The 24289-nt window shown below is 42.1% G+C and overlaps 1 protein-coding gene across 1 annotated transcript in view; it reads left to right on the top strand.

Moving 5' to 3' along the window:
* Positions 1 to 24289, top strand: part of hmcn1 (hemicentin 1) — a 489515-nt gene that overhangs the window by 138306 nt on the left and 326920 nt on the right. Inside the window, exons 7-9 of the mRNA XM_073063293.1 lie at positions 20111 to 20231; positions 20523 to 20786; positions 23631 to 23775. Of these exons, the coding sequence (XP_072919394.1) occupies positions 20111 to 20231; positions 20523 to 20786; positions 23631 to 23775 (530 nt within the window). The remainder of the gene's footprint in view (positions 1 to 20110; positions 20232 to 20522; positions 20787 to 23630; positions 23776 to 24289) is intronic.

The raw sequence follows: 24289 nt of genomic DNA, 5'->3' as shown, positions 1-24289 counted from the left end.
AGAGGAACTAACTAAAAGTGATAGGTGAAGGCAGAAGGTGGGAAAGGTAAAGGGCTGTAGAAGAAGTCCTAATTCATTATTTCAGACATAGTGATATTTTCAAGATCACATCAAAAATTAAGGCAGGGAAACCTTAAAGCAAAATAATGTGTATGTTTTTTTTCTCTCTTGGTGACTGGTCCATCCCACCATTGGTAATTTTGAAATGTGCTTTAACTTGTGTGTTGTGTGATATATCAACTTACCAATTATGTAGCATTCTCTGGGATGACACATTTCAAAGTGTTCTTTTTTGTAATGCTGACAATGGCTCATTAATTATGAAGAGGGTTTGGTATTCTCATATTTTCTGCTTGGTGGGATTTTATTTATTTAGTTATTAAGATACAGAGTGGAACAGACCCTTCCAGCCCTTGATCTCTATCTTCTTAATTTATGTCTTCAAGCTGTAACCTAAGACTATTTAAAGTGTAATGTGAAATTTATTTCCTTACTTGGAACCATTCCAATTCTAAGCTCTTTCTGTGGAAAAAGATCTACCTGTGTTGCCCCCCCCCCACCCCCAACTCCTTGATGTGCATGTTGATGTTGAGTCTCTATGGATAGAGGGATTTTGACTGGTTTGGTAGGTACAGCATTGGGATATTAGTTTCTCATTGCTGACATTCCCATGCAAATACAGTCTGTGGCTTTAATAAGCTTGCTATAATTGGGTGCTATAAATCTGCACAGATTAATGTAACTGTGTTCCACCTTTGATCTGCACTAATTTAATATAACCTCTTAGCTCCTTCCTCTTTGCTTGTATTTGTGAAATCAGGCAAAAAAATGACACTTCTGCCAATGTGGCGGAAATATTTTGACCTAGAGGGTTAGCCTAGTGATCTGAAGCCAATGACGTATTTCCACAGCAACAGCACTTAAACTAATTTAATAAAATAAATCTGGAACTAGAAGGTCATTATGGTAGCAGTGAAAATACTAAATTTAGATTTTTTTAATAAAACACTATTTAGACAGGCAATCTGTCATTTTTATCCAGTCTGCCCTCCATATGATTTCATAATCACCCTCTCAAATAGCCCGTAAGGCATTCCATTTTATCAAACAGTTAAAAGTAAGATCATTGCAGACTGGGCGAAGCATTAACCCAGGCACTAGAAGTCTAATAGCTTCCAGTTGTCCAGTTGACCTCCAAAATGACCTCACACTGTTTGGCATCTGTGAGATGCCAACTATTGCAGGCACCTTGCATACCAGTGAATGAACAGCTGACTCCCAGAAAGATTTCAACTAAGTATATTCACTGTATTTTCTATTGACAATGTAAGCCCATCAGGACTGCATAGCTCAAACCCAGTCCTACTCCCACAGTAATTTTCCCATCTCCTGCCAGATACCACCATCACCTATACATGTGGAATGCAGTTAAGCTACCAACCAGCAATTTGGGAGGAAACAGATACCAAAAGGAAATCCATATATTTGCAGGGAGATTTTTGTTACAGGAAGGATACTGGCGTGGATAAAGGAATGGCTGACAGGTAGGAGGCAGTGAGTGGGAATAAAGGAGACCTTTTCTGGTTGGCTGCTGGTTACTAGTGGTGTTCCTCAGAGGTTAGTATTGGGACCACTACTTTTTACATTGTTTGTCAATGATTTGGATAATGGAATTGATGGCTTTATGACAAAGTTTGCGGGTGATACAAAGATAGGTGTGGAGGGGTAGGTAGTGCTGAGGAAACAATGTGACTGCAACAGCACTTAGGCCAATTGTAAGAATGAGCAAAAAACTGGCAGATGGAGTACAGGGTTGGGAAATGTATGATAATGCACTTTAGTAAAAGGAACAATAGTGCAGACTATTATCTAAATGGAGAGAACGTTCAAACATCATTGGTCCAGGGGTCTTAAGAGTCTTTTTGCAAGACTCCCAGAAGGTTAATTCACAGGTTGAGTCTGTGGTAAAGAAGGCAAATGCATTGTTGGCATTTATTTCAAGGGGAATAGAATATAAAAGCAAGGAGATAATGCTGAGCCTTTTAAAGACACTAGTCAGGCTGCACTTTGAGTATTGTCAACAATTTTGGGCCGCATTTCTCAGAAAGGATGTGTTGTCATTGGAGAGAGTCCAGAGGAGGTTCACGAGGATGATTCTGAGAACGAAGGGTTAACACATGAGGAACATTTGGCAGCTTTGGGCCTGTACTCTCTGAAATTTAGAAGAATGTGGGGTGGGGGATCTCATTGAAACCTACTGACTGTTGAAAGGACTAGATAGAGTAGATATGGAGAGGACGTTTCCTCTGGTGGGGGTATCCAGAACTAAAGGCCACAGCCTCAAAATTGAGGGGTGACCTTTCAGAGCAGAGGGAGAGAGGAATTTTTTTTTAAGCCAGGAAGTAGTAAATCTGTGGAATGCTCTGCCACAGACTGCGGTGGAGGCCAAGTCCGTCCGTATATTTAAGGTGGAAGTTGATTATTTCTTAATTAGTCAGGGCATCAAAGGATATGATGAGAAGGCAGGTGTATGGGGTTGAGTGGGATCCGTGATCAGCCATGACTGAATGGTGGAGCAGACCTGATGGGCTGAATGGCCTAATTCTGTTGCTATGTCTTTTGGTCTTATGGACACCAAACTTTGCAGACAGTGCTAGAGTTCACTTTTGAACGCAGGGCACTGCAGTTGTAGTAGTTATGCAGCTGTGAATTCTCATGATATTTACTTCCGAAAATGCTGGTAGAGATGGAGGACGTCTAGAATCCTTGACATTGAATAAAAGATGAAATTTTATTTACCACATCTGACCTGATACCACGGCTAATTATAATCTTCCCTGCCTTTGGTGATGAATTGATAAGTGCAACCAGCTGTAGGTCCTCACAGACTATGTTGGGGAACTGGAGATGTTATTGAATGACCTTTGCATTATTTAGGAGAGTGAGGAGTTGATAGACAGGAGTCGCATGGAGCCAGTAACATCCAAGTTACAGGAGACAAGTAGCTGGGTGACTGTTAGGAGAGGGAAGGAGAATAAGCAGTTAGTGTAGACCACTTCTTTGGCCATTTCCTTCAATAACAGGTACATTATTTTAGATAGTGTAGTGGGGGGAGGGAGGTTGATGACATACCAGTGAAAAGCCAGAGTGGTCAGATCCTGGGTATTGAGTCTGACTCCTTGGCACAAAAGGAAAGGAGTGAGAAAGGTGAGCAATAATGATAGGGGATTCATTGGCTAAGGGAGCAGACAGGAGGTTCTGTGGATGAGAATGAGACTCCTGGATAGTATGTGCCAGGGTCAGAGACGTCTTGGATCGAGTCTGTAGCATTCTTAAGGGGGAGGGTAAGCAGCAAGAGGTTACGGTACACATTGGCACCAGAGACATCGGCAGGAAAAGTAATGAGAAGTTAAAAGACAGGGCCTCCAGGGAGGTGATCTCAGCATTACTACTTGTGCCACATGCTAATAAGACAAGAAATAGGGAGATAATGCAATTTAACATGCGGCTAAGCATATGGTGTAGGGGGGAGGGCTTCATGTTTTTGGACCATTGGGCTCTCTTCCAGGATAGGTGGGATCTGTACAAATGGGATGGTTTGCACCTGAATTGGAAGGGACCAATATCCTTGCAGACAGGTTTGCTATTGCTCCTCGGGGTGGGGGTGGGGGGGTGGGGGGAGAGGTTTAAGCTTACGTTGCAGTGAGTGGGAACCAGAGTGGCAGGACAATAAGTGGAGTAGCTGTGGTGAAAATAGATGTTAGGATAACAAGCAAAAATAGAAACAAAAGATTGAGCATGGTGGGATTAATACTTTGAGTTGCATCTACTTCAGTGTGAGGAGTACTGTAGGTTAGACAGATGAACTTAGAACATGGATCCGTACACAGAATGACGATATTGTAGTTATTACTGTGATTTGGTTCAGGAATGAGCAGGGCTGGCACTCAATGTTCTGGCATCCTGCTATTTCAGACATGATAGAGGTGGAGATATTAAAGGGAAATTGTCACAGCAACACTCAGAGAGGATATACTGATGGTCTTATCCACTGAGGTAATTTGGGTGGAACTGAGGAATGAAAAAGGAATGGCAATATTGTCGTTATACCTTTCCATGCCCTGTTGTGCACCAGGCAGCCGTTTCTTTAGCATTTGTCTGCTTTTATGAGGCCGAGTTGCAAGCTCGATGCTCAGCCCAGCACAGATGGAAAATGTGCAAGGAACCATCCGGATCTGAGCCTGGGACCATTTGCCCCCAAGTCCGGTGCAGATGCCATTTCGCCACCTGCCAGCTTGGTGACAGTGTTAATGGGACTATATTTTAGGCTCCCAATGGTATGTGAGATTTAGAGGAGCAAGTTTGTAGAGAGATAACAGACAGTTGCAGGAAGTATAAAGCTGTGGTCGTAGGTGATTTTAACTTCCCCTTATTAATTGGGACACCCATACTGTAAAAGGACTGGATGGGATAAAGTTTGTCAAATGTGTTCAGGAAAGTTTCCTTAATCAATATATAGCTGGCCCAGCAAGAGAGAATGCAATATTAGATCTACTCTTCAAGATCTTTTTTCAAGATTCAAAAACTTTATTGTCATTCCAACCATACATCAGCTCTGCAGGGCAGAATGAGACAGCATTTCCCAGGGGCAAGTGCAATCATAACATAACAAACACAACAATAAATAGTAAAACACAACAGCTACATGTCGGTTAAAATCAAGTTATAAGTGTCCAGTGCAAGTTAAAAGTGTCCAAAGCAGAGTCAGGTAGAGCAGCTATTTAGCAGTCTGACTGCCTGTGGGAGGAAGCTGTTTAGTAGTCTTGTGGTTTTAGTTTTGATGCTCCTGTAACGTTTTCCTGATGGCAGAAGAACAAACAGTTTATGGAGAGGGTGTGAGGGGTCTTTAATGATGTACCGTGTCTTCTGGAGGCATCGACTCTGAAAGAGGTCTTGGACAGAAGGTAGGGAGACCCCAATAACCTTCTCTGCTCCCCTAACCACCCTCTGCAAGGCTTTTTTGTCGGCAGCACTGCAGCTGGAGTACCAGGTTGTGATGCAAAAGGTCAGCACACTCTCAACCACGCCTCTGTAGAATGTAGTTAAGATGTTAGTGGGGAGTGATGCTTGTTTAAGCTTCCTCAAAAAGTGCAATCTCTGCTGGGCTCGTTTCACAAGCCCAGTAGTGTTCCTGGACCAGGTGAGATTGTCCGAGATCTGCACCCCAAGGAACTTGATGTTTTCTACTGTCTCCCCTGTGGAGCCGCTGATGCTGAGGGGGGTGTGCTCAGGCTGAGACTGTCTGAAATCGACGATCATTTCCTTGGTTTTGGTGACATTAAGCATCAAGTTGTTGTCACTGCACCAGCTCTCTAGGTGTTTGACCTCCTCCCTGTACATTGTTTCATCATTTTTGCTGATGAGCCCCACCACTGTGGTATCATCAGCAAATTTAATGATCAGGTTCTCCTTGAATCTGGCTGCACAGTCATGTGTTAGCAGTGTAAACAGCAATGGGCTAAGCACACAGCCTTGTGGGGATCCAGTGCTCAGTGTGATGGAGTCAGAGATGTTCCTGCCAACACGGACTGACTGTGGTCTCTCTGTCAAGAAATCCAGAATCCAGCGACACATGGCAGTGTTAAGGCCAAGCAGCGACAGTTTCTCCACTAGTCTCTGCGGGATGATGGTATTGAATGCTGAACTGAAATCAATGTACAGGATTCTCTTACAGAATGATACAGGATAGGTGACAGAAATTAGTGTATGGGAACATTTTGGATCCATTGATTACAATTCCATTTCTTTCAAGATGATTATGGAGAAAAATAGGAATAATCCTCAGGTTAAGATTCTAAATTGGAGAAAGGCCATTTTTGATAGCATCAGACATGATCTGGCAGGCATGAATTAGGATAAGTTGTTTTCCAGCAAATGGATCCTTGGAAAGTGGATGGTGGGCCTTCAAAAGTGAATATTGAGAGTACAGAATTGGTATGTTTCTGTTAGAACAAAAGGCAAGGGCAACAGGTTTTTGGAACTTTGTTTGTCAAGGGATATTGAGGTCCTATTTTTTTAAAAAAAGGAAGTGCATATGAGCAGTAAGCAGTTAGGATAAAATGAGACATTTGAGGAGTATAAGAAATACCGGGGAACACTGAAGAGAGAAATCAGGAGGGCATGAGGACATGAGGTTGTCCTAATAGACAAGGTGATAGAATCCCAAAAGCTTCTATGGATATATTAAAGAGCAAAGGATAGCTAGGGACAAAATTGGTCCTTTTTAAGATCAGCGTGGTCATGTATGAAGGAGCTGAAAGAGGTAGAGAGATGTTAAATGATATTTTTTACTTGGAAGACAGACCCAGTCTCCATAGAATTGAGAAAAATGGAGTGGTGTGATCCTGGGCCATATCCAGATTACAGAAGAAGATGTACTCACTGTCCTGAGGCTAATTAGGGTGGATAAATCCCCAAGACCAACAAACTGTACCTTTGGACCTTGTGGGAGGCGAATGCAGGAATTGTAGGAGTCCTGGCAGAGGTATTTAAAGTGTGGTTAGCCATGGATGAGGTGCTGGAGAACTGGAGTTGAGCAAGTAACCTTGTTCAAGAAAGTTCGTAAGAACAGGCCAGAAAATTATAAGCTGATGTCAAGAGGGCCTGATTATCAATAGTCACCATGGTCTTGTGCTTGGCAGGTCATGCCTAAACAAACTTTTTGAGAAAGTTACCAGGAACGTTGATGAAGGCAAGGCAGGGACATTGTCTACGTGGACTTCACCAAGTCCTTTCACAAGGACCTGCTTGGAAGGCTTCTTCAGAAGGCTAAGTTGTTTGGCATTTATGATGAAGTAGTAAATTGGATTTAACACTGGCCGAGCAGGAGAAGCAAGAGAGTGGCAGTAGGTGGTTGTCTTTCTGATTGGAGACCAATGGCCAGTGGTGTGCCACTGGGATCGGTGCTGGGTCCATTATTGTTTATCATCTATATTAATGATTTGGATAATAATGTGGTAAACTATATCAGCAAATATGTGGATGACTCCAAGATGGGGGGACATAGTGGACAGTGAAGAAGGCTATCTAAGCTTACTGTAGGATGTGGACCAGCTGGAAATGGACTGAAAAATGGTAGATGGAACGTAATGCTGACAACAATGAGGTGTGGCAGTTTGAGAGGACACACCAGGGTAAAGCCTACACAGTGAATGGCAGGGCATGTAAGTTTGTGGTAGAACAAAGGGTCTTCAGAATATAGATGCATGAGTGGCATCACACGTAGATAGGTTTGTAAAGAAAGTTTTTGGCACATTGGCCTTCTTAATTCAGGGCATTGAGTTTAATACGTTTTGTTGAAGTTGTGTAAGATGTTGGTGAGGCAAAATGAAGAGAATTGTGTATAGCTCTGGTTATCTACCCACAGGAAAGATATCAATAAACTTGAAAGAGTACAGAGAAAATCTACATGGATGTTGCTGTGACCTGAGGACTTGATTTGTAGGGATAGGTTGAATAGGTTGAATATTTCCTGGAACACCGGAGAATGAGGGGGGATCTTGTCAAAGTATCCAAAATTATGGGGGATATAGATAAAAACATGAGAAAATCTACAGATGCTGGAAATCCAAGCAACACACACAAAATGCTAGAGGAACTCAGCAGGCCAGGCATCAGCTATGGAAAAGAGTAAACAGTCGATGTTTCAGGCTGAGACCCTTCATCAGGACTAGAAATAAAAGATGAAGTCAGAGCAAGAAGGTAGAAGGAGGGAGGAAGAAATGCAAGGTGGTAAGTGATGGGTGAAACCAGGAGGGAGGGGTGAAGCAAAGAGCTGGGAAGTTGATTGCTGAAAGAGAAAAAGAGTTGGAGGAGGGGAAATCTGATAGGAGACGTTAGAAGACCATGGAAGAAGGGAAAGAGCACCAGAAGTAGGCGATGGGCAGGAAAGAAGATGAGGTGAAAGAGGAAAACAGGAATGGGGAAATGGTGAAGGGAGGAGGGCATAATTGCCAGAAGTTCGAGAATCGATATTCATACCATCAGGTTGGAGAGGACATCTCATTAGCTCTGGACTGAAAAGCCTCATCCTGAGAGCAGATCCACTGCATTGAGGCTGGCTAAAATTATTTAAAGTGGAAGTAGGTTAACCTTTGGAAGATGGGTGATAAAAAGTTCATGGGGATCCAGTACAGAGAATGGTTTGAGTCCTGTGGTAAAATAGTTGTAGTCATATTGAAAAGTGGGGTGGCTTGAAAATACGAATGCTGTTTTCTTGTGTTTGGCGGATAGCAAGCTGGGATGATGATGAATAAGGATTTTGTGATAGGGATGCTCTTGAATGCCAAGGGCAGTCTTTTATCAGAGATGGTCTTTGCCATTACTTGAAGGTAGTGTTACTTGCCAGTTAGAACTCACCGAGCTACTGTCTAAGTCTTGTGGTATATTGGGATGAAACATTAGATTTTCTGAGGAATTGCAGTGGAATTGAGCATTGTTCAAATACAGCATCAGTGATCTATTATGATGGAAATAAAGTTGCTGATGAAGCAGCTGAATTTGTTTACACCAAGATACCACCTGAGGAGTGCTCCAATGATGTCTGAGAGCTGATCACAGTTATTTTCATTTGGAAAAATATCATCCAGGCCTGTGCTGTGTGATGGAGTTGAGCATTGTCAATATAACATTTTTTTTCCATATGATTAGCGGCCAATCTAGACTGCTCAAGGGTAATCAGTGTTTGAGATTGATTAGTAAGAGCAAATTTAAGGAAGGCAGGGGCAAGTGCAGCGGCCATCGTCTGAGTGGTGATCTCGAGGCTTTGGAACTTCGAACCTTCAGCGAAGAGAGGCTTCACTCAGAGAAAGCAAAGGAAAGAAAAGCTCAAGCTTTTTTCTTTCTCTTTATATCTGCTCAGCTAGGACAGTAGCGATGCTAGGCAGGATAATTGGATGCTCCTCTTAAAGGATGTGGGAAGGCAGGAAACCTCCAGTGCCCATGACCACTAGAGCTGCAATAAGTGCATCCAGCTGCAGCTTCTAACAAACCGCATTAATGAGCTGGAGCTGGAAATGGATGAAATCAAGATCATTTGGGAGGCTGAAGGGTGATAGATAGGACATATAGAGAGGTAGTTACACCCAAGGTGCAAGGCAGAGGGAACTGGGTGATAGTCAGGAAGGGGAAAGCGGTTAGGGAGCCAGTGCATGGTACCCCTGTAGCCGTCCCCTCAACAACAGGTATATCACTGTGGATACTATTGGAGACGATGACATATAGAGGTCACAGTGGTCGGGTCTCTAGCAATGATTTTGCCTCTGTGACTCAGGAGGAGGGGGGAAAAGGTACACAGCGGTGACAGGGGTTATGTTAGTTACGGGAATAGACAGGAAGTTCTGTTGGCGAGAACAAGATTCCCAGATGGGATGTTGCCTCCCGGGTGCCAGGATCCAGGATATCTCAGATCAAGTCCACAGCTTTCTCAAGTAGGAAGGTTAACGGCCAGAAGTCATGGTCCATGTAGATACCAAGAACATTGGTTGGACGAGTGACGAGGTTCTGCATAGGGAGTTCAGAGAGTTAAGTGTTAAGTTAAAAGGCAGGACCTCCAGGGTTGTGATCTCAGGATTGCTAGCTGTGCCACATGCCAGTGAGGCTGGAAATATGAAGATTCTACAGTTTAATATGTGGCCAAGGAGTTGGTGTAGGAGGGAGGGCATAAGAGTTTTGGATCATTGGGCTCTATTCCAGTGGAAGGTGGGACCTGGACAGAAGGGACAGTGTGCACCTGAACTGGAAGGAGACTAATATCCCAGCAGGAAGATTTGTTCATGCTGCACAGTGGGGTTTAAACTAGAGTTGCGGGATGGGGGGGGCGGGTAGCGGTGGGAACCAGAGTGGCAGAACAGTTAGTGAAGAGGTTGTGAAGGCAGATGTTGGTAAGACCTCAGGCAAAGTTAGGAATCAGAAGGTTGAGAATGGTGTGACTGGTGTCCTGGGCTGCCTTTATTTCAGTATAAGAGTATCATAGGAAAGGTAGGTAATAGCTGAAGATGAGGCAGCTCATTTACAAATAGAGGCAATGTGTAGTGAGGAGAGGCCATTGATAGGGAAAAATTGCAACCAACAGGATGATTTACAATATAAGAGGCAAACAAAATCAAAAAGGGTGAATACAGGACTGAAGGTGTTGTATCTGAATGTACTCAGTTTACGGAATAAGGCAGATGAGCATGCAGCACAGTTGCAGATTGGCAGGTGTGATGTTGTAGGCATCACTGAATCATGGCTAAAAGATTATAGCTGAGAGCTTAATGTCCAAGGATACACATTGTATTGAAAGGACAGGCAGGAAGGCAGACGGGTGGCATAGCTCTGTTGGTTAAAAATGAAATCAAATCATGAGAAAGTGATGACATAGAGTTGGACGATGTTGAATCATTGTGGATAGAGCTAAGGAACTGCAAAGGTAAAAAGTCCCTGATGGGAGTTTTATACAGACCCCCAAACAGTAGTGAGGATGTGGCCTACAAATTACAGCGGGAGATAGAAAATGCATGCCAAAAGGGCAATGTTACAATAGTCATGGGAAACTTCAATATGCAAGTAGATTGGGAAAATCAGGTTGGTGCTGGATTCCAGGAGGGGGAATTTCTAGATTGCCTATGAGATGGCTTTTTAGAGCAGCTCATGGTTGAGCCCACTAGAGGATCAGCTGTTCTGCATTGGGTGTTGTGCAGTGAACCAGAATTGTTTAGAAAGCTTAAAGTAAAAGAACCCTTAGGGGCAAGTGATCAAATTCATCCAGAAATTTGAGAAGTTTAAGTCAGATTTATCAGTATTACAGTGGAGTAAAGGGAATAACAGAGCCGTGAACGAGGAGTTGGCCAGAACTGATTAGAAAAATTCATGGCAGGGATGATGGCAGAGCAGCAGTGGCTAGAATTTCTGGGAGCAATTCGGAAGGCACAGGATATAGTACGTTCCAAAGAGGAAGAAGTATTCTAAAGGAAAGATGACACAACCGTGGCTAACAAGAGAAGTCAAAACCAATGATCTTTCAAGAATCACTAGGTTCTGGAATGGTTCCAGAAAACTGGATAATTGCCAATACAACTCCACTCTTCAAGAAGCGAGAGAATCAGAAGAAAGGAAACTACAGGCCAGTTAGTCTGACCTCAGTGGTTGGGAAGCTGTTGGAGTCGATTATTAAGGATGATGTCTCAGGGTACTTGAAAGCACATGATAAAATAGACTGCAGTCAGCGTGGTTTCCTCAAGGGAAAATCTTGCCTGACAAATCCGTTGGAATTCTTTGAGGAAATAACAAGCAGGATAGACAAAGGAGAATTCGTTGATGTTGTGTACTTGGATTTTCAGAAGGTCTTTGACAAGGAGCGACACTTGAGGCTGCTTAACAAGCTATGAGCCCATGGTATCATAGGAAAGAACCTTGCACAAATAAAGCAGTGGTTGATCAGCAGGAAGCAGGGTGGGAATAAAGGGAGCCTTTTCTGACTGGCTGCCAGTGACTAATGGTGTTCCACAGATCTGTGTTGGGACTGCTTTTTATGTTATATGTCAATGATTGGGATGATGGAATTGATGGCTTTGTTTCAACGTTTGCAGACGATATGAAGATAGGTGGAGAGACAGGTAGTTCTGAGGAAGTAGAGAGGCAACAGAGGGACTAAGACAGATTAGGAGAATGGGCAAAGGAATGAAGGATGGAATACAGTGTAAGGAAGGGTATAGTCATAGACTAATAGAAGAAATTAAAGGGTTGACTATTTTCTAAATGGAGAGAAAACACAAAAAACCGAGGAACAAAAGGAATTTAGAGTCCTTGTGCAGAATTCCCTAAAGTTTAATTTGAAGGTTGAGTCTGTGGTGAGAAAGGCAAATGCAATATTTGCATTCATTTCAAGAGGTCTAGAATATAAAAGCAAGGACATAATGTTGATACTTTATAAAACACTTGTGAAGCCTTACATTGAGTATTGTGAGCAGGTTTAAGTGCCTTATCTTAGAAAAGATGTGCTGAAACTGAAGAGGATTCAAAGAAGGTTCATAAAAATATTTCCACAATTGAATAGATTGTCATATAAAGAGCATTTGATGGCTCTGGGCCTGTATTCACTGGAATTCAGAAGAATGAGAGGTGATCTCATTGAAACCCATTGAATGGTGAAAGGCCTTGATAGAGTGGATGTGGAGAATGTTTCCTTTGATGGGAGAGTCTAAGACCAGAGGACACAGCCTCAGAATGGAGAAGTGTCCTTTTAGAACGGAGATGAGGAGGAATTTCTTCAGTCAGAGAGTGGTGAATCTGTGGAATCCTTTGCCACAGACAGGTGTGGAGGCCAAGTCTTTATGTATATTTAAGGCAGGGGTTGATAGATTCTTGACTGGCCAGGGCATGAAAGGATACATGAAGAAAGCAGGAGATTGAATCAGTATAATGGAATGCGAATCTGATAAAGGAATGATAAAATAGCTAAATTAGTTTGGTTAGATAATAGAATGGGGCATGGACGTAAGATTGGAGATGGGGAATGTCTGACAAGCACAACTCAAGTCTTGTAGCCTTGCATTTGTGGCTCAGGTGTCACGTCCACAGAGGTGGGTGGTGAAGTGCTCAAATAACGCAATTTCTACCATGAGGAAACAGTGATTTATCCTCCTGGCTGGTGATGCTGACATCCATTCAATGCCTTGTCTTTCTCCTGTGGTTCGCTAACTTAGAACATAGTAAGAGATGAAACCAGGATTTTACTGGTCTCTCAGGTGCTAAGATTCCATAAGAGCATAAGACAATAAGAGATAGGATCAGAATTAAGCCATTCAGCCCATCGAGTCTGCTCTGCCATTTCATCGTGGCTGATCTATTTCCAACTCCAACCCCTTTTCCTGCCTTGTCCTTGTAAAGCTTCACACTCTGACGAATCAATAACCAATCAACCTCCACCTGAAAAACACCCAATGACCTGCCTACCATAACTGGCTGTGGCAACAAATTCCACAGTTTAACTACCATCCCATTAAAGAAATCCCTTCTCATCAACGTTCTAAATGGATGTCCCTCTATTCTGAGGCTGTGCAAAGACCGACCCACTATAGAAAACAGCCTCTCCACATCCACTCTATCTAGGCCTTTCAACATCCAGTAGGTTTCAATGACATGCCCACACATTCAGCAAAATTCCAGTGAGTACAGTCCTAGAACCAGCAAACACTCCTCATATGATAATCCTTTCATTCCTGGAATCATTCTTGTGAACCTCCTCTGAACCTTCTCCAATGTCAGCACATACTTTCTTAGATAAGGGGCACGAAACTGCTCACAAAGGCCTCACCAGTACTTTATAAATACTCAGCATTGTATCCTTGCTTTTATGTTCTAGTCCTCTTGAAATGAATACTAACATTGCATTTGCCTTCCTCACTACTGACTCAACCTGCAAGTTAACCTTTAGGGGATCCTGCACAAGGACTCCCAAGTCCTTTTGCACCCCAGACTTTTGAATTTTCTCCCTCATTTAGAAATTAGTCTGCGCTTTCATTTCTTCTACCAAAGTGCATGACCATGTATTTTCCAACATTATATTTCATTTGCCACTTTCTTGCCCATTCTCCTAATCTGTATGTCCTTCAGCAGCCTCCTTGTTTTCTCAAAACTACCTGCCCCTCCACCTATATTTGTATCGTCTGCAAACTTTGCAACAAAGCCATCAATTCCATCATCCAAATCGGTGACATACAATGTGAAAAGAAACAGTCCCACCACCAATCCCTGGAGAACAGTCCAGTCACCCACAGCCTATCAGAAAATGCTCCCTTTATTCCCACTTTTTGCCTCCTGCTAATTAGTCAATGTTGTATCTATGCTAGTATTTATTCTGTGTTACGGATTCAGCAACAATAAATATATGAGTGAGGCAGGGGTTTTTATAACAAATAAAACATTTATTAAACACTGAAAAACAAACCCCCCCAAAAGTAAACAAATCACTAACGTAACCGGAAATCAGCTGCTGTGCGGCAGCTTAAACAGTTCTTAAAGCAATGAGGCTTAAACAGTTTTTAAAATGATGTTGCAAAAACAGTTCTTCAAAGTAGTATTGCAAAAGTTCAAAATGCTTACAGTCCATTTAAGGGAGAGACTTTTTAAGACGATTTAAATTCTCTTTCACGTCGTGTTGTTGCGGTTCCCAGTCGAACTACTTTTCCCACGAAGAATTTACGAAGATGGAAAATGAAACGGCTTAAAGGCACTGACCTTTCCTTTACAAAACTGTTCCCAATCCTTCCTGCTATTCACAGGGATTAACACAGGGACAGTCAACAAATTCCTTCCGAATGAGGATCAAACAAGGTCGAACCTGTTTCACCGTCGAAATCGATTTTCCTCGATCTTTTAACTCCCGAACTCCGATTTTCACTCTCCACTGATTTTTAACTAGCAGTGTTATAAAGAAACTGCTGGCAATGACCTTTTAAACTTTAGGCATTAAATAAAACTCCATCTTTCAACTAAACTGTGTCATAACATTAAATCACGCAGTGGCATGAAGCCAACATGGCAAATCCAGCCACGAACTGCCCCTCCTCACAGGGAGGGGTCCTCCTTTTATACCCTGTAAAAAAAAACCTGTCACATGACCTCTACTGGTGGGAAAATGACATCACTCCACCATCACAAGACCACTACCGTAAATCCAGTATAGCTTCAACACCAGTCACGTGACAAGGGTACGTAACATCTGTAATACCATGGGCTGTTATCTTGCTGGGCAGCTTCATGTGCAGCCCCTTATCAAAGACCTGAAAATCCAAGTAATCAACATCCACAAATTCTCCTTTGTCTGTCCTCAAAGAATTCCAACAGATTTGTCAGCCAAGATTTTCCATTAAGGAAACCATGCTGACTTTGGCCTATTTTATTATGTACCTCCAAGTACCCTGAGACCTCATCCTTACAATTGACTCCAGCATCTTCTCAATCATGGAGGTCAGGCTAACTGGCCTACAATTTCCTTTCTTTTGCCTCCCTCCCTTGAAGGGAGGATTGACATTTCAAATTTTCCAATTCTCTGGAACCATGCCAGAATCTATTGATCCTGAAAGATCATTACTAATGGCTCCACAGTCTCTTTAGATAGCCTGGAATGCAATCCATCTGGTCCAGGTGACTTATCTACCTTCTGACCTTTCAGCTTCCCAAACACCTTCTCCCTAGTAAAGGCGGCTGCACTTACTTCTGCCCCCGACACTTCCGAATTTCCAGCATATTGCTAGTGTCTTCTTCAGCAAAGACTGATGCAAAATACTTACTCACTTCCATTGCCATTTCCTAGTCCTCTAGCGCTGCCTCTCCAGTGTCATTTTCCAGTGTTCTGACATCTACTCTCACCTCTCTTGTACTTTTTATATATCTGAAAAAACTTCTGGTATCCTCTGTGATATTACTGGCTAGCTTACCTTCATTTTTAATTTTTTTTCTGCCTATGGACTTCATAGTTGCCTTCTGTTGGTTTTTACAAGCTTGCCAATCCTCTAACTTCCCACTAATTTTTGCTGTATTATATGCCCTCTCATTTGCTTTTATGTTGTTTTGACTTCCCTTGTCAGCTATGGTTGCCTCTTCTTAGGGATGTATCTATCTTTCGCCTTCCAAATTACTCCTGGAAACCCCAGCCACTGCTGCTCTGCTGGCATTCCTGCTAGCGTCTCCTTCCAATCAATGTTGACCAGCTCCTCTCTCATGCCTCCGTAATTCCCTTTACTCCACTGTACTATCGATACATTTAACTAACTTTCCCCCTCTCAAATTATAGGGTCCATTGTATCATGTTAGGATAACTGCTCCCTAATCAAATCCAGTTCATTAAGCAGCACCCAATCCAGAATAGCTGATCCTCTAGTGGGCTCTAAAAAGTCATCTCATGGCCATTGTACAAATTCTCTCTATCAGGATCCAACTCCAACCTGATTTTGCCAATCTACCTGCAAAGTGAAATCCCCCATGATCATCGTAACGTTGTCCTTTTGACATGTCTTTTCTGTCTCCCATTATAATTTGTAAACCACGTACTGGCTACTATTTGGAGGCCTTTATATAACTCCCATCGAGGTCTCTTTATACCCTTGCAGTTTCTTAACTCTACTCACAAAGATTCTATACTTTCCGATCCTATGTCACCTCTTTTTGATTTCACTTTTTACCAACAGAGCCTCGCCATCTCCTCTGCCTACCTGCCTGTGCTTGAAATGCATGTGCATCCTTGGATGTTAAGCTTCCAACTATAATCTTCTTTGAGCAATAACGTCATATATGCTAATCTCAAACTGCACTGCAAGATCTTATTCCGTATTGTGTCTGCATTCAATATAAGACCCTCAGTCCTGTATTCATCATCCTTTTTGATTTTGCTCTCATGTTACACTGCAACTTATCCCACTGACTGGAATTTTGCCTGTCCTTCCTAACAGTCTCACTAGACACTGCCTCTGCTGAGGCACTGAGAATGGACAACTGGCCCATTCTCAGCCCTATTACTCAGTTTCTCATCTCCATGCCAAATCAGTTTAAAATCTCTCCAACAGTTCTAGCAAATCTGCCTGAAAGGATTTGGAGCCCTCCCTCGAGTTCAGATGTAACCCATCCCTTTTGTACAGGTCATAATTTCCCAGAAGAGATCCCAATGGTGCAGAAATCTGAAATCTGAAACCCTGTCCCCAGCACCAGTTCCTCAGCCACACATTCATCTGCCACATCATCCTATTCTTACCCTTGCTGGCACATGGCCCAGGCAGCAATCCAAAGGTTGCTACCCTGGAGGTTATACTTTCCAGCTCTCTACCTGACTCCTTACGTTCTCTCTTCAGGACCTCCTCAATGTCATTTCTGACTGCCCGCCCGCCCTTCCCCTTTAGGCGTGGACCTGAGCTGAGGTGTTCCTAACTCCGGCACCTGGAAGGAAACATACCAGCCAGGTGTCTCTATTGTGTCCACAGAATCTCACGTCAGCTGTGGAATCCCCCATCACTACTGCAGTTCTCTCCTCTCCCCTGTCCTCCTGAGGCACGGTGCCAGATGCCTCAATAGGTTCAATCGGTCTAGAACACAAGAGCAGGGATGTGATGCTGAGGCTTTATAAAGCACTGGTGAGGCTGCTCCTTGAGTATTGTGAACAATTTTGGGCTCCTCATCTTAGAAAAGATGTGCTGGCATTGGAAATGGTCCAGAGGAGGTTCACAAGGACAATTCCAGGAATGAAAGGGTTATCATATGTGGAATGTTTGATGGCTCTGGGTCTGTACTCGCTGGAATTTAGGAGGATGACGGGGGATCTCATGGAAACCTTTCGAATGTTTAAAGGCCTAGACAGAGTTGATGTGGAAAGGATATTTCTCATGGTGGGAGAGTCTAGGACAAGAGGGCACAGCTTCAGGATAGAGGGGCGTCCATTCAAAACAGAAATGCAGAGAAATTTCTTTAGCCAGAGGGTGGTGAATTTGTGGAATTTGTTGCCCCATGCAGCTGTGGAGGCCAGGTCACTGGGCGTATTTAAGGCAGAGATTGATGGGTACTTGATTGGACATGGCATCAAAGGTTATGGGGAGAAGGCTGGGAAATGGGGCAGAGGGGGAAAGAAAAAGGATCAGCCGTGATTGAATGGTGGAGCAGACTCGATGGGCCAAATGACCGAATTCTGCTCCTATGTCTTACAGTCTTATGGATAGATTATTGAATAAAAGATATATGAATTTAAAAATTAGTACATTGGTAACAAAGGTCTAAAATGCCTGGTCCAATTTAGATGTTGACAGTAGTAATGATTTAATTAACCGTGTAAGATAATTTAATATAACACCATGTTGAATCAATTTCTCAATAACATTGGCAAGTTTTGTGCAAATTTGTGAAAATGCTTATTTGTCCTGTCTTTTGTTTTCATAAGAGTTAAGTGGTCTGAATTAAGTTTGACATAGTTTCACACCATTCCCTTCACCAACAGTGAATTTTAATAGTAATGTACTCAGAATGAACTTTTTAGCTGTCAGTATTTATAATGATGAAGATACATATCAACTACTGGGGCACTGCAGCATAGGCAAACATTACTTGTTATACTTTACACAAATCTTATGCCAGATGCAACCAGATGTAATGAACAGATAGCTATTAGGGCAAATGGCATTCAAAAATAGCCTTGAAAATGTCAATTACTGAAAAGTTAACAGCAAATGATTTTCTAAACAGTGCAGATGCAGAGAGAAAGCTGTGTGTGGCATGTTACTGCTGTTATATCACTTTATAAAATAAAATATAGAATAATGTTCCATTATTCAAGAAGTGATACAGAGATAATCCTGGAATCAATAGACCAGTGAGTCTCACATCCATAGAAGTGAAGTTACTGGAGAGAATTCTTAGGGATGGGATTTATTAGCATTTGGGAAAACATTGCCTCATTAGGGAGAGCCAGCATGGCTTTGGAGGAGGAAGGAGTGACTTACTAACTTGATAGAGTTTTTTTGATGAGTTGACAAGGGTGATTGATGAAGATAGAGTTTGTGGATGTTATGAAGATTGGTGGTGTTGTGGATAGAATAGAAGACAGGCAAAGAATGCAATCAGATATAGATCAGTTACAGAGAATCAAGCTCCTATGGGCGAAGAATGAAGTCGCCACAGGCAAAGAAATAGAAGAAGGTGTTTGACCGGCCAAATGAGAAGTGGCTTCATAGGTTCATAGGATTGTTAAGAAGGCATATGGCATACTTGGCTTTAATAGTTGAGGCAATGAGTTCAAAAGTCAGGAAGTTATGTTGCAGCTTTTTAAAACTCTAGTTAGGCGCCATCCAGAGTATTGTATACAGTTCTGATCACCCCACTAGAGGAAGGATGTGGATGGTTAGGAGAGGATGTAGAAGGGATTTACCAGGATGCTGCCTGGATCAGAGGGCATGAGCTACAACAAGAGGTTGGGATGAATTTGGGTTGTTTCTCTGGAGCAGCAGAGACTGAAGGGAGGTCTGAAAGAGGTTTACAATATTATGAGGGGCACAGAGAGAGTGGACAGTGTCCTTTTCCAAGGGTTGAAATGTCTAATATCAGAGGGCATACATTTATGATGAAAGGGGTTAATCTCAAATGAGATGTGAGGGGCAAGTTTTTTACACAAAGGGTGATGGGGTGCCTGGAATGCACTGCCTGGGGAATCTGCTGCCTGGGCTGATGGTAAGAACAGAAACATTAAACACTTCTAAGAAGCATTTAGATAGTAGGCTTATGAATGTGAGGAAAATGGAAGGATATGGACATCGTGTAAGCAGAAGAGATTAGTTTAGTTGGCCATTTGATTACTAATTTAATTAGTTCAGCACAACATTGTGGGCTGAAGGGCCTGTACCTGTGCTGTCCTGTTCTATGTTCTAGAAAACCCCCGAGTTTAAGGCTCTTTCAGTTGAATCCAGCTGTCACTTTCAAAGATGTCCTGATTTGGCAATGGTGTCGAATGAAACATGAAATTAATTTGTGTAGTGATTTAATTCTTCTGCAAGTTCTGTTCATTAGATGAACGATTGTAATCTGCAATTATGCCTGTTGTAGATTCGCATGCAAGTATTGAGTCAGGCTAAAGGAAGATGTGCAAGCAGCAACAGCAAAGCAGATTTTCCTGCCCCTCTTTTCGATATCTTGATACCTGTGCAGTGTTAATGGAAATAAATTCACACCAACTATCTCTCCTTTCATTGGTAGTCGGCCTTTTGGGGTAATAACCCAACCCAACCAGTGGGATGCTGTTAGAATCGAATTGACTAATTATTTATGAAGACTAAAGAAACTGCAGCGTGCTGCTAACTTCGTGCTTCATAGAGAGTTCAATATGGCTGCTTGCGTTTTGCAACTACTGGTAACCAAAACTGGTGGGGGCAGTGACAGTAACACAACCTTAAACAAATCCAAACACCGTAACTCTGCAAAAACAAGGGCTTTGGTTTAGGGTACAATTCTTCGTCTTATCAAACATGCAATATCGTTGGTATTTGGTCTTGTTTATTGCAAGATGTAGATATCCTGTGCTTTCTTTTCTCTGCAGACTGCAAGTGCTGGGAGACATTCAGTTCGAATCACAGGTCTCAGTACCATTGACTTTCGAGCTGGATTTTCACAAAAACGAACAATGAACTTTAAGAAAATTGGCAACAGACCCGTGCAAGGTCAGTCCTTACTGAATTTGTTTTTAACCACTGAGGGCGCTTTCATGACCAGACTTAATAATGGCATAGGCAATGCAAATAATTGGAAGCCAGAGCATGAAGTGATGATTTACAACTTCACGTGTTCTGACCCATGACGTTTGACAGTGTTTTATCCAAGTCCGATTCGGTATGTAGTATGTATCCCACCTTTGAAGCAGATGAAGAGAGAACACTTTTTCATTTACTGCTATATTATACCCCTGAACTATTTTATCTTGATTATGCATCTCATACTTTTTATACTTACAGGTATCCCAACGTACTTACTACTGAATACAACAGGACTCGCCCCTCCTGCTAGAGTAGATCGTGTGGAGCTCCTCAGCACCTCGGGTGTTTCATTGAAGACTCTTCCGATCAGATATTACCCTGACCGAAAGCCTTACAGCATCCTGAACGTCACCGAATTTATTCCACCCGACGAAGCCTTTTTCCTGAAAATTACTGGATACGACAGCAAAGAGTACCTCTTCCAGCGAGTATCCAGTGTGTCATATTCCAACATTGTTCCAGGTGAGACCTAAAGTCCTGCATCATCAGGTTGTTTTTACAATAATCCTGCTACCGTATTAGCAATGAACATAGTACCATTTCCATGTAAAATTATTTTTTGTGCTTAACATGGATTGCTTAATAGTAGAAAAATGGTTTAATTAACATAAGTATCTTAATGTCACAGGCGCCATAGCAACAGACACTGTTGATGTAATATTTCTTATAAAAACATCAGTAGTATATTTGTGCACGGTCCTATTCAGAAGAGAAGGGCTGTTGGATGCTAAACAGGATTTGCAATGTAACCTTGCCATCTTCCTCCCTCAGTTTATTCATTCCTCTCTATTGATGATGAAAGCTCTCTATGCAAAGCGGGATTTGGCTGAAATCACCAATGATCTTATCAACTGAGCCGTTAGAGGACCTGCATTTCATATTCCTCCTTAAAATAGGTTTCTGCGTCAGTTAAATCAATGCTAAACTCCGGCTCTTTGAAGTATGCTAGAAGTAATCTTTGCTGAAAAGCTTACATGTCAGATTGAGCGAATATCTCACGTACAAATAATTATTTCCACTTTAACTTCATCACATTATGTGCTTATTTACTGAAAAGGGGGGAAAGTGCTCCAATTGTTACAGCATTTATAAGCAAAGGAAATTCCAGGTGATTAATGTAGTGTGGTAACCTCAGCAGAGCCAGTGATGGACCACTGCAAGTAATCTTTCAGGAAACATAAAATTCCATTGCGCTGGACCACTGTGAACAAATTGTTACTCCATGGATGTAGTCATAATAACAGCTATATGCCTTTTAATCATAAAGGTTCAGGTAGATTTGTTGGATGAAATTACCTCTGAGTTCTCAGATTACCTGTAATCACTTGGAACAATTTTGAGACCTGCTGCCTGGGAGAACCAGGGTAATTGTTGATTATCAGCAGCATTTAAATCAGATTTTCTGCAACAAGGGACACGTTACACATGCTGTAGAGACTGAGCCTGGTGCTTGCATGCTCTAGTGTTGCCACCCTGTCATTTTCCAATTACAAATGATGCTTACATTTCACAAGAAAGGTTCTGTACTATTGATACTTCTAGCAATGCTAAGTTTAACAGTATCCATAAGGATCACAGTATACGTTAAACATAAAAGGAGTTGTCAAATAAAATGAAATGACTTCAGCAGCTTCAGAAAAACAATTATTTTTGTAGTCGAGCTGACTCCAGAGGATGGACTCTCTCAAGCTGAGTTAATGGTTGGCCAATTAAGCTTTTTCATCTAGATCAAAACTGTCCTTACAAAGAGTTCCTGATTGAAAACTTAAGCTTTAGGTATTTCTAATATTTTCTCATTGTCATTTCAAACATTTTACTTTTTGTGTTATATGTGCATAGTTGATCATCTTTATACTTATAACCTCCTTGATTTACAAAATGAGGGAATTCAGAAGTATTTTGAACAGTGGTTGCAATAGTGCTTCACGTGAGTGGACTTTTACTTTCATTACTGGGAAATTGATGTTAGGGTGAACCTGTCCACAAAGTAACAGACAGTTAATGCCATCTTAACCATTCGTGGCAGGTTGTTGGCCAAATGCACCTCGATAGCTTGATAGGAGCTATTTGTGCTCATGCAGACAGGTTCTGGTCATGTGACTGGGACATTTCCCACCCCCCCACCCCCCACTACCAGGTAGATTTTAACCAAAGCCATTGTGCTAATCCTGCTGTGGTCCAAATGTCTCACAGGATATAGTTCCCCATATCCCATTTTGTGGAACTTACCATAACTGCCCTTCATTGCTTGACCCATTTGTTTTTTTATCTTTCATGTGTTTCAGCGCATATCAGAAATTCCCAGTGAACCATATTAACTGCGATTTTTGGCAGTGAATTATCATCCTTTTAAAACTCCAAAAAATATTCAGACTCATCCTCCGTGTACTGCCCTGCATTGTTATTATTTCATGCATTCTGGTTGTGTAGATACTTAAATTTACAGGCATAGTGAGTGTTTTGAGCCCGTTCACGTGGATTGGAATGCAGATGTTTCTTGATGAATCCAGTCCCAAAGTTCGCAGTTGGAAAAACATCTATACAGTAGATGTAAGAATGTTCGGGTCTTTTTTTAATCAACTTTATTTGCTGGCTGTTGACATAAGGGTTGTGCTGGCCAACAATGTAACACATTAATTGTGGCAGATCTTTCACTGGCCAAAGATCTCTGGCTTAGACCTCTGAGCCATTATGTTTCCTCCAGCATCTCCCCGCAGTATTTTTTTTAGAGTTTAATAAATACTCTCTCAGATAGTCAGACGTGCTGAAAGGCACAGTTGAGAAATCTGTGGAAGTTCATGGTACCCTATTGGACTCAATTTGGAGTCCACTAGTTCCACACTTGACAGCTACCAAGGCAGGAGGTGCTGCCCCTGGAATATCGCCACATATGCAGTTTGCAGTGTGCTGATCTGAAGTATAGCAGTCACTTGTGCTTGCTATTGGTGCTATTTTGCAGCTGGCAGCTGCGTTGGAACATTGTGGGGCAAAGGCAAATACACCAGCTTTGTTTTACCTCTACCAAACAGTATTGGAGTTGCTTTCGTGAAACAAGTTAGGCTAGCTCAGGAGTTCCCAACCTTTTTTATGCCATGGACGCCTACCATTAACTGAGGAGTCCGTGGACCCCAAGTTGGTTACCCCTAGTCCAGAGCAAATTACGCTGCTTTGTCACACGTGCTATCACAATAAAAGATTCTCCATGAAACATGACTCAAGCTTTATGATTTAATTTGGTGCCATATATGTACTGACTCCCTCCATAGATTTAATTAAAAAATGACAGAGCTTGTCATATTTCCTTAGGTGCTCCAAAGGTCACCATGCCGGCTCAGACTCCAGGTTACTACATGCAGCCAGGCTACATCTCCTGTACCGTGGAGAGCCTCATCCCCTTCACACTGCGTTTCAGCAGAGCCGGTTCAAAACTTGGAACAGACCAGTTTTACAAGTATGTATAAAAGGATAAATTTTAACATCATTTATCATGCTTCGTACTACCTACTGCCACGTTCTCAGGGTGGCATAAGATTTCTAAAACTCTAACTCATCATATTTCTCCCCTTAACTGCATAAAGTGTTTTGAGATATCAAATACAGCAGTGTTACCCAGTAGGGGCAGGAAATAGAAATGATGCTCAAAGTGGAAATCTTGCACTTGATTGTACTCTTATTTCCAAGGCAATATCACTGTTACGCCAACAGGAAATCTGATCATTTGCAATTCATTAAAGCATCAGGTAATTGAATAGATTCACAACCTCTAGCTGTTTGGAAATTGGCCACCTTAACTTGAATGTCTACAGATGGTTGAAATATAAATTATAAAATATAGATAATTTCAATATGCACTGTATGGCCACTTTATTAGGTACTTCCTGTAACTAATGTTCATGGTCTTCTGCTGCTGTAGTCCTTCCACTAAAAGTTTCAACATGTGTGTTCGGTGATGCTCTATGGATTAG

Source organism: Hemitrygon akajei, chromosome 12 (genome assembly GCF_048418815.1).
Source record: "Hemitrygon akajei chromosome 12, sHemAka1.3, whole genome shotgun sequence".
Lineage (NCBI taxonomy): Eukaryota > Metazoa > Chordata > Chondrichthyes > Myliobatiformes > Dasyatidae > Hemitrygon > Hemitrygon akajei.
The sequence above is the reverse complement of the archived record's forward strand: the minus strand, read 5'-3'. Positions and strand labels throughout refer to the sequence as shown.